At 32.9% G+C, this 11,563-nt stretch overlaps 1 protein-coding gene across 1 annotated transcript; it reads left to right on the top strand.

Moving 5' to 3' along the window:
* Positions 1-7,654: 7,654 nt before the first annotated feature.
* On the top strand, positions 7,655-11,362 carry LOC112777342 (calcineurin B-like protein 10). Its single transcript, XM_025821696.3, has 9 exons — positions 7,655-7,884; positions 7,990-8,170; positions 8,297-8,379; positions 9,175-9,234; positions 9,673-9,781; positions 9,884-9,936; positions 10,228-10,308; positions 10,397-10,509; positions 10,968-11,362. The coding sequence occupies exons 1-9, from the start codon at positions 7,855-7,857 to the stop codon at positions 11,056-11,058; spliced, it is 801 nt and encodes a 266-aa protein (XP_025677481.1). The 5' UTR covers positions 7,655-7,854; the 3' UTR covers positions 11,059-11,362.
* The last annotated feature ends 201 nt before the right edge of the window (positions 11,363-11,563 follow it).

An 11,563-nucleotide genomic window follows, 5' to 3' on the forward strand; every position in this document is an offset into this window, starting at 1 on the left:
CAATTTGTAAAATCTGAAGACCAACTTGTTGACATTTTTACAAAACCATTGTGTGAAGACAGATTCTGTTCCTTGAGAAACATTTTGGGAATGATAGAATTAAATTATGTTGATAATTTGTGAAATTTTTTGACTCTGTTTGGTTTTGTCTCGTAGGAAAGCAGGAGACATTTTTAGGACGTGAGGAACGGGCCATGATTCAGGGGGCGACTGAACTGATGTTAATTATCTTGGGCCCCACCAAATCTCTTCGATCTTATTCTGACCCGTTTTTTAGTTTCTCAATTTTTTTAAACACATTGTTTTTGGAAGGTGTCATATCAAATCTTGTAGGAAAGTATTGTTGTCAAATCAAATCTTTATCCATCCCTCATCCCTTGATTCTAGGAGCTAACCCTTCAGTTTTAATTTTAAAATCCTTCCTTGGTTAATAACCGCGCCTTAATGAGTAATAACTACCCCACTTCTCTCTCCAATCAGTATTTAATGCTTCCTTAACCTCCCACCCTTCTCCACTCACCTCGGCCTCTCTCTTCATCTTCCCTCTCCCTTCTCCATTTTTTCTTTAACATGAAAAAGAAGGTTGCCACAAGGAAGAGTAGCCGAACCCCCTTACCAAAAAGTTCCCCATTCTCAACTCCTCAAACCCATACACACATTCATATACACTCCACATCCTCCTCATCTCACTCACCATCATCCAAACAAACTGAAACAATGAGAAGAAAAGTGATAGCGCAGAAAACTTCATCAAGGAGAAAGCTTGGAAAGAACAAGGAACCAATCATGGAAGAAGAAGAAGAGGAGTTTCAAACCTCCATTCCTCACTCACCACCGAAGAAGGCAACACCACATGCGTCTGCTCGAAGCTCTCAGAAGACCAAAAGTTACGTGCTACGTAGCACAAAGGAACCACCGAACCTGGAATCCCTGGATTTCAAGAATAAATACAACAAAAGTCATTCACATTTTGATCCTGGAAGGTTCAATTCTTGTGCGTCCTATGAGTTTCACAAAGATGTGTTGAAGAAACGTCACTTGTGTGCTTCATACATAGTGAACCTTGACTCTCTTGCTACTAAAGGAATCGACTTTATCACTCTTTTTGAGAATATGAAATGGTCTCATTTGTTCAAAATTCAGAAACCAGTATACCCTGCCTTGGTCCGAGAATTTTATGTAAACATGAGGCTGATTGATGGTGCGATTCACTCCTATGTGAAGCGGGTTTACATGACTCTGAGCAGAGAAACAATAAGCGCTGCCCTGGGTTATGTTGATGAAGGTCCAGCAACTTATATGTCAGAAAAATGGGATTCTCATGTTGGAGTCACATATCAGATTGCTTTGCAACAAATCTGTGAAAATCTGTTTGGGCTAGATGGCACAGTTCCAACTCACAAGGCCCTTAGTCCAAAGAGAGCATTGCTGCACAGGATCATTACTCACATTCTGACACCACAGAGTGGCTCACACAATAGAGTAACCGTTTCTGATTCTTTTTTGCTTTTTGCTATCATTATTTCATCTTCTATTTCCTTCGCATATCTCATGATAAGGCATATGTGGGAATGTGTTAGGAGCACCAAAAAGGCTAACCTTCCATATGGCATATTTCTTACCTGCATCTTCGAATATTTTAATGTTGATCTAACCAATGAAGATGTAGAGAACAAAGTCTCATCAATTAAGGGAGGAGGAGTTTCAGGTAAAAGCACCAAAGGAAAACAGTCAATGTCCACTGACAGTGATCTTGAGAGCCACCCAGCCGAGCCGTCCAAAATGGCAGAATCGATCAAGGAGGTCCTTACTGAGTTTTTTAACATATCCAAATTGATGGTGGATTCGTACAAGGCCGCTCGAAAGCAAGCATACGAAAATGAAAAAGTTTGGACAAAGTGCCAAGAAAGAGTGGGTCTGATGCTTTAGAACTTCGAAGAAGAGATGTGGGCTGCTGATAAGGATGATGAATCTGGATCTGAGTACAATCTTTCTGATGATTAGCTTATTTGAACTCTGGTTCTGTTTGGTTTGTTTTGGTACTTTGCAGGCTATTTGGATACTCTAGACCTATGTTACTTTGATAAACTGATATTTTGGTTATAGTTATATTTGTGTGAGTTCCATTGTTATTTTTTGCAGGTTCCCCTTTGATGACAAAAGGGGGAGGAAAGCTGAAAAATTGAAAGAAACAGGGGTTAAAATCAAATTGAAAGAAACAGGAGATTGAAATCTCTTTGAGATTCATGATTATCCCTGTACATATGAATTATCTTTGATGCATTATGCTCTGATTGATTGATGCGTTATATTCTGTTGATGCTTTTTGATGTTGATGATGTATGTTTTGAATTGTTGAAATGATTGTTGAAGTTAGAACTTAGTTATTTTTTATAAATCCCTGTATGCTCTGTTGTTTTAATGCCTCATGCTCTGTTTTTAATTGAAATATTTGTTGAAATTGGGATTTAGTTGCGACTTGATAATCCCTTCAAGGCTCTGATATGTTGATATATTCCTTATGCCTTGATATAATAAAGTTTGATTAAGATGTTTTCCTTGCTGTAAATTGATAATTATTTTGCTTTGATATGATGGCTGGAATTTTTTTTTCAAATGTTTTGATAGCAAATTCTTGGAAATTATCAAATGTTTTTTGTTATGTACTCTGTACTCAAAACATTTTTTGATTGTGATTGAGCAAAAAATCATTTATATGATAACAAGTCAAGTTGTGTTTATCATGTTATTTCTGTTCATAAATCAAGCTATTCAACATCTCAAATTCATATGTTGAATAACATAGTTGCCTTAGACTTGATAAAATTGTTACAGGTAGTGCTTCCCTTGGTAAAATGGCATATATTGAGGGGGAGCCATGTAACAATTGGAAAGGGAAAGGAATCCTAATACTTAAAGGGAGTACTCTAAACTTTTATTTCTTTCCATTTCAATTTCTTAATAATGTTTGTCATCAAGGGGGAGATTGATCAGTTTGAAAAACTCTAAATTAAATTAGTGATGACTAAACATTATTAATATGATTAATTACAAAATTATTAATTTTGATTTTGGTTCATATGTGTTAATTAAATAATTTTGCTATGCAGATTTTGCTATTGGGCCGAACAGCAAGCCCAATGAGAATCAAATATTCAGCCTTAATGCATTGATAAGTAGCTGAATTATTACTCCAAAGTTGGGTCAGATTAATCATCACTATTAGCCCAAATTTATTTTTGTTTGAAACAAGCTTGCTTGGTCCGAAATCAATATTGAAAGAGAGCAAAATTCCATGCTTCCAACAGATCCCACTTTCAATTTGTGATGGATTTTAAATTCAATCAACTTGAATTAACTTGCATTGAAAACATGAGAGAGAATATACAATTGTTTGATGGCATCATTAGTGCTATACGCAACCTAAAGCAAGAGGAAAGTAAAATTAATTCATTTTAATTCATCTGTTCAAATCCATTGAATGCTTTTCTTTCTTCTCTCTCATCTCTCTCATAACTCTCGGTTACTTCCATCAGGAAAACATGGAAGCATTTGCAAGAAATCAGAAAAGGGAAGAAGCTAGGAGCAAGGCCATGGTAACAATGGCTTCAAGAAAAAGAAAATCTGAAGTGTGGAGTGGTTGAGATCTTTGCCAAAATGGGTAAGAAATGGTGAAGTAAGCTCAAGCTCTCTATACCCTAAAATGGTGGAGATCCATTCGGTCAGAGGAAGAAGATCCTTGGAGGGATGGTCTGTCTCTACTTTTGCTCAACCACTACAGGAGGTAGCCACTGTAGCTACGTGGTGGATGAGGTAGAAGTTGGAGCAGATGAAGCTGTCATCATCAAGAACTCATCAAGGACTAGGAATCCTTCTTCGAGTGCAAGTCAAGATGGAAGGCCCGAATTGATGAAGCTTGGTGCAAAGAAAAGACACAGAGGTAATTGCATATTGGATATAGCATTCGGTTTCCTCTCCTCTCTCTCTGGCCGAACCGGTTTTACATGAAGAAGAAGAAGTTTAGCTTGGTTCAACAGTTTCAACCGTGGAGGCTTCCCCTCTATAAATAAGGGTGAATAGCCAGGGCTTGAAGCAATGAGTGAGAGTGCAAGGCACAGAATTCTCATAGCTACCTAAGCTAACAGAAGTTCTTCTCCTTCAATGTTTTCTATTTTGTAATTTTCTGTTTAAGTTTGTCTGTCTTGAGTCTCATGAAAAAAGGCAAACAGTGAGATTTGTAAGAAAAAATCATAGAGCGAAAAAAGGCAGAGAGTGCAAAATTAAAAGAAAAAAGCCATAGATGTCCTTAGAGTTCCTTTGTACATCTGTGTTGTGTTTCATGATTCTGTGGGAATTCCTTTGCAAGTTGGGTTAGCACTTAGCAGTTAAAAGCTTGGCAGTGACCAAGTCAAGTTCAGGATTGGGGATTAGATTCTGAACTTGTCCCAGATAGGAAGGGTAGTTCCTAGGGAGAATTGGTATATGTAATCATGAAGATTATAGTGAAATTCCATCATTGTTGTGATGAAGACTGGATGTAGGCTGCATTGCACTTGGCAGCTGAACTAGGATATTTCGTGGTGTGATTCTTTCTCTTTCTTCTACTCCATTTCTGTTTCTGCTACATAGGAGATAAAACTGAAAAATATCTCGTACCGGATTACGAGATAAAAAGAAAAAGTCTCGTGACTGAGTACGAGACAAAAATCAAAGAGTCTCTAGAAATTATTTCAAAAACCAAAAAATTTTAAAAAGCAAAAAATAGGCTAAGATTCAACTTCCTTCTTCTCTTAGCCACGGTAAACCATCAATTTTTCATATACTTTCCATATATAAGTTGTTCTTAAAACGCAAAAGTAATACCATAACCTATCGTTAATGTCATATTTAGGGATTTAGTTTCTTCGAATTCGCATGTGTATTCAAATCACATATGTGTACTGATTTGCACCAATTAATTAATAAAAAACTGGTTTATATTTGTTAGTCGTCTATCTTTCCTAAACTTTATTTATTATTAGTAGTTAGGAATTGAAACCCAAACAACAAATACTGATGAAAATCGCCGGAATCCAGAGGTGGGCTAAATCTTTGGTTTATGAATTAAATGAACATCACTTATACTATGCAGAATAACCATCCGGATACCAGGGATAATAAACATCTCATGTTATAAAAAATACCAGGGATAATAAACATCTCATGTTATAAAAAATTAATTTTGGATTCACCAAGGTTCGAACTCTTGACCTTCTGCATCTAAAACTCTTATACCATGTCCTGACACCACTCATCCCAAAAACGTAACTTGACAGGATAACGTAACACTAATAATAATATCTCTAATACTTTCTAAACCTTCATTGTACACATTGTAAGCTTAGGCCATTGGCTCCCTAGACTTTCTCGTTTGATAATAAAATTTAATCACTTAATTCTGTGTCTAGAAAATCAAAAAAATTATGTACTTATATAATATTTATAGTTTTAAAAACTTAAGGTACTTTTTTAAAAATCATTTAAAGATATACTTTTTAAAATTAACCAGTATTTATTAAACAAAATGAAAAAAATCTAGTATAATTTTATAACTTAACAAATATTTATAGTTACTTTTAATTAAATTATTAATGTCAAATTCAATTGTCAATCAAAATGTTATTTTTACTTATGTCCGTTATATTTATTTTAAATTTTAAAATTATTTTACCAAATATAATTATTATAACTTATATTTATTAAGAGTTATTTTTAAGTTAATTTTAATAAGTTATTTACGAAAAATAAAGTCTTATCAAATTAACCAAACAACTATTATTAAATAAATCGTTTTCAAAATCAAGACGATCATTGTCTTTACTCTTTAAACTTTAAAGTATGTTTAGTATGTTGCTAACAATAAGTTGTTAACAATAAATAAACATTATCATGTCCCACAAGTTATCGTGTTATCGAATTGAAGCAAAGCTTATGTCAACTAATAAGGACACATTATTTAAATGCCAATAATTGATTAGCACCCCCATTAGATAATTCGTACCTAATTAGTTTGCATTGTTTAAGGTTATTGCCTTCTTGGTCATCCTTTCGGAATTGGCTCTCATACGCTAAAGCCACCTGAATAATTGAAAATAAAATTGCTTGCTTCTTCTTGTAATTTTTTCTCCAAAAAACAGTATTCCATTTCTAATGCTCTTTATTTTATTTTATTTTTTATAAATAATTAAAATATATAATAAATGTAAACTAATAAATAAATTATTGAACCAATTAAATGTATACAAAAACAAAATTTAGAACATAAAGTTGTTAATTTATTATCAACAAGAGATTTTTTATTTCAACAAATTTAAATTAAAGATAATTAAATGGTCAAAACTTAAAACTGCTAATAGAAATGTCTATGTCGAAAAAAAAAATGAAAACGTTGATTGACCTAAATTAGCAAGTTGTTGGTATTCTTTAAGTAACACAATTGGAATTCCTTAAATAGCACAAAACAAAATCTTAATCATAATCATTAATCTTAAATAAAAGCATGTCCTAACTCCTAACTGCTATAAATCGCGACAAAATCTAAGCCTTTGCTTGCCAACCACGTGGATCAACAATGAACACTAATTTAATTAATAATACTTTTAAATGGCAACCTTTATTCAATTATTCATTCAAGAATAGTTTATTCTTTTACTAATATTAATTAATCACGTCATTAGCCGACTGCTTTCGCGGACCTAATCTATATCTTCATTTTCAGCGGCTAATCCCCATGCTTAATCTATGTGGCTTTGTTAGATTTCCTTTTATTCTTTCAACAAATCATCAAAAATTTGTTCTTACGTGTTTTGGTGGATAATCCTACTAAATTTTCTCCAAAAATTAAATATCAATTAATCTTTTTATATAAAAACATAGAATGATATTATAATATAAAAAAACCAAATATTATATATATTTTTAGAAAGAACTAAACGAGAGTACCTAAGAATACGCTATATCAAACTTAAAACATTTAAGTGTAACTGTTAATTCATTGGATTTTTTTATCTTATATACTTCTTATTTTTTCTTGTTTTTTTGGATGTGAGACAAATTTTTTATATTACTCTTAATTGTTTTTTACCAAAAATAGGAATAAGACTCGAATTCGCGACTAAATATGAAAAGAATATGTCATTTGAATTATCAGTACAACTAGATATCTTTTTAAAAATTGTCCATCATTCAACTTTTAGAAAAAAGAGAAACTAAAAAATAAATAATTTCTTATAAAAAATAAATAATTTTTTATAAAAGTAAATATTTAAATTAATTAAATAATATTATTTAAAAAAAATTGATTAAAAACTAAAAATTTAAAAAATACATTTTTCTCTTGAGTTATAACTTGTTGGCATATTATTTTTATTTGCTATTTAACAATATAATATATATATTATGCAAACATTTTAATGAATATAATCAAAATTTTCAAGGATAACAATGTAACTTATACTAATTAAATAAAAATAATAGAAATTAAAGTCAAAACTGTACATGAAAACTTACCGTATATTTCTTCCTGTCAAACCAGTTCTGGGGATCCACGTTCACATCATAATCACAGTCACAGTCACGTGATTTTATTTATTTATTTTTAAAATTTTTTTTATGCGTTTCAGATGATTATTAAATAACAATCATTGATTCATTGTAACAGTCACATGTTTCTTCTTTATCTCTTCTCTTCTCCGTTAAAATAAAATTCCCAGTATTGCCACGCAGAATCTCTCTTATCCCTTTCAATCACACCACACAAATAAAAATAAAAAAGAAAAAGAAAAGTCTCCTATGACACATTGACACTGGTATGATATGGAATACCCAGACACCGCAATTTCTCTGGTAATTCAATTTTCTCAACTTTTCCGTTATCTGTTTTGCTTTCCGGGAAAATAACCGATTCCATTTTCCTTTCTCTTTCTGTGCTTTCATGAACGGATCTATCAGAGATCGAGCTTAACGTTCGGTGAAACACTCTGTGCGGTGTGCATTCCGCTTATCGGAATCGTTGAAGCTCTGTTTGTCAGCTTAGCTGGTTGCTTCGATTTCCATGGCAACAAGCAAAGCAAGAAAAACCAGATCCCTAGCTCTTTTGATGACATCCTTCGCCTCGCCAAGGATTCTCCATGTTCGTTTCTTCTCTTTTTCTTTGATTCGATTCGGTTTTATTCCTTTCGCCTTGGTTCGTTATGGAAATGTAATTTTTATTTTCCTTTCCGGAAATGATTGATTTTCTGTTGCTTTGGTTGTTCAGTTACGGTTAATGAAATTGAGGCGCTGCGTGAGTTGTTCAAGAAGTTGAGTAGCTCAATTATTGATGATGGACTTATTCACAAGGTACTTACAGTAATTTCTGCATTGTCTGGATCTATTATTCAAGTTTGTTCGTGATAATTTTCTGTTTTTTGGAAATTCATTTTTAACTACTTGTCTGCTCGATATTTTATTCGTTAAATTAGTGCACTATTCTAATTTGTTCTTTTGAGCAAAATCCTTTAAGGACTTCAATGCAACTTTTCCCTCTTTATTAAATTTAAGGACTACTGGGCATGATGTTTACAATTTAAAACACAAAAATGAAGGTTTACTTTAATCCATTGATGTCAAGAATTAGTTTGAATTTTCACACCGTTGTATCAAGTTGTTGTCAGTGAGGTTTAACACGGTAGAAACTAGAAAATCTTATAGGCTCTTTATGAGTGCTTTTTAAGCCCGCTGTACCTTGGCCTTAGTGGGATGCTCAAAGCAAATTTTTGTGTTTTGATATGAAAAATAATGCAGTTCTTGTGAATTCAGCACTAATAAGTACAATAACTGAAATTCAAGGATTAAATTTTATTGATAGAATAACTTCAAGAAATAATTTGCTAATTTACTCAATAAAACATGTATCTATATTTAACCATGAAGTTGTATTGATTGTGTGTACAGTATGGTAAGCTTCAATGAAAATATTTGACAATGGCAACTTTGTCTGGGATATCTTTTTGCTGCCAATATTGTGCATTGTTTGGTAGTTTCTTAGTTTTTGTTGAAATATCTTTGTTGACTATTACACTTTTTGTTTGAACAATGTTGTTGAATTTGTGGTTAGATTGCATCCAGTAATACTTCTCTTTTTGTTATTTGAAGGAAGAGCTGCAATTGGCACTATTGAAGACCCCAGTTGGCGAGAATCTTTTCCTTGATAGGGTAATTCATCTTTAATGTCGTTTCATTTCTCTTTACCTTTCCCAATCCCCCCCCCCCCTCTCTTAAATATGGTTTCTTGCTCTTAGTCTTATCCCTATTTGTTGTATTAAAAGAAAGGAAAATCTAAGTTGCATGGAAAACATCTTTCAAGGAATCAGAATTTTCACAAGTATTTCATTGAATAAAAATGGTGAATGTAATTTTCCACCATATGATAATGTTTTATGGTTCACACAACTCACTTCTATATCACTTCCGAACTGATACTTTTTTACCAATGTAACCCTTGAACTAAAACAATAACTTGAAATCCTTTCGCCACTTTGTATCTGAGAAAAACTCTTTGAAAGATGTGGTGTCTTTTCTTTTCTTTTCTTTTTTGAGTTTTTATATTTGACTTGTCTAATCTGGGCCCTTTTGATTTATGACCTTTCCTAGGTGTTTGATCTCTTCGATGAAAAAAGAAATGGTGTTATAGAATTTGAGGAATTTGTGCATGCTCTCAGTATCTTTCATCCATATGCTTCTTTAGAAAAGAAAATTGATTGTAAGACTTCAGTAAGCATTTTTAAGACGTACTCTTCATACCTCCGATTCTAATTTCATTCTTATTTATGGAAAGTTGACCCCTTTTGTTGTTTGCTTGTAGTTGCTTTTAGATTGTATGACCTGAGACAAACTGGATATATCGAGCGGGAAGAAGTGAGTATCTTGGCATGTCCAGGTTATGAAATTGTTATTGGCCTAAATTTGTTTCTGTCAGCATAGGATAATAGTATGTTGATTTTTTCTTTTTAGTGCGGTATTGGTTGGATTTGAGGATTTTTATGACGAATAATTCTGATGGTAGTAGCTTCTGTTTGTCAAATCCATGGATATAAAAAAAAAGTTGTAGTTACAGAGATGTTCACTATTTTATATAACATTAGTTTCTGCAAAATTTTCATCTTATCAATGTTTGGAACTGTTCTGTTAACCTGTAACATTTTCCAGGTTAGGCAAATGGTGGTTGCGATAATGTCTGAATGTGACATGCATTTGGAAGATGAAGTTCTTGAAAGCATTATTGATAAGGTAAAAGATGTGCAGCAGCATTTTTCTTCCGTCTTTGATAATTTTAAAATGCTTCCATCGGATAACTTTTTCGCCCATTTTTTATTAGACATTTCAAGATGCTGATACTGACAATGATGGTAAAATAAGCAAAGAAGAATGGAGGGAATATGTTCTTCGGCACCCGTCCCTATTGAAGCACATGACTCTTCCTTACCTCAAGTAATTTACATCCTTTTCTTACCACTTTGAGTGACATATTTGTTTTCCATGGTCATTGGGTTCTTGTCATTACTTTCTATCACCATGCATCAATTAAACTCTTACTCAGTAAATTAGGTATTTTGATTATTCGCTCTTAATGGCTTTTTCAATTTAATCTCTTTTTATGGCCCTTTATATTTCAAACAGTTTTAATTTTGATAGATTGCTTTTTATTTTTCTCAATTTGGTCCACCACACTTCAAATTGTTTTCATTTTGGCTCCACCTTCAAACTGGCCGAAATATTCTGTTGTCTGGCAGTAACTGATGAAAAACTATTTGAAATACAAGGATCGAATTGACAAAAAGAAAAGCTAAATATAAGGGAGTAAATTATATATGATTTGTTATTTATTATTGCAATGGTTGTGATTTAGCTGAATCATATATTTTCATTTTGTTTGGTCACTTTGCCAGAGACGTAACCACGGTATTTACCAGCTTCATTTTCAACACGGAAGTTGATGATTCCCACTGGCAGAGAGGTATCATAAGCTATAAAAATTAAGGAGTGGAAGCAGCAGATTCTTGTGATTCCTTTATTGAACCAGAGAAATTTGGTGGAAGCAATGGACCAAAGCACCGTCCCTGAAGAAATTTTGATAGGGGTGTTCAAAACCCAAGCCAAATTGAACACAGGTTAAACTGTACATGATTGTTTGGTTTGCTCTGTTTACCTTTAAGCCTCTGTTTGGTGCAGCGCAAAAAATTTATTTGTACAGTACAAAAGAGGCGACCAAGTTGATTTGAAGGATAATGTAATATATTTATTCTTAATGCATCAAAATTATCATTGATGTTGACCACAAAAATATCGAGTAGATGAATTCAATATCAAGTTAGAAGCCAAAAATGAAATTGCCTGCTGTCAAAGGTAATATTCCATACGAAATTTGATCCCACTTGGGGCAAAATAAGCTGAAGGCTTTACATTGCTTGATGGAAGATTCATGAATTGAAAACTACTTAAGTTATGAAACTCGCATGCAAAGAGAATTTCACTAACATTTTTG

The sequence above is a fragment of the Arachis hypogaea genome, chromosome 19 (assembly GCF_003086295.3).
Source record: "Arachis hypogaea cultivar Tifrunner chromosome 19, arahy.Tifrunner.gnm2.J5K5, whole genome shotgun sequence".
Taxonomy (NCBI): Eukaryota; Viridiplantae; Streptophyta; class Magnoliopsida; order Fabales; family Fabaceae; genus Arachis; species Arachis hypogaea.

Excerpts from the sequence above, each read along its gene's own strand:
- LOC112777342 (XM_025821696.3), top strand. The coding sequence starts at position 7,855 with ATGGAATACCCAGACACCGCAATTTCTCTG. Across the intron at positions 7,885-7,989 it reads CAGACACCGCAATTTCTCTG|AGATCGAGCTTAACGTTCGG; the intron begins GTAATTCAATTT and ends CGGATCTATCAG. Across the intron at positions 8,171-8,296 it reads CCTCGCCAAGGATTCTCCAT|TTACGGTTAATGAAATTGAG; the intron begins GTTCGTTTCTTC and ends TTGGTTGTTCAG.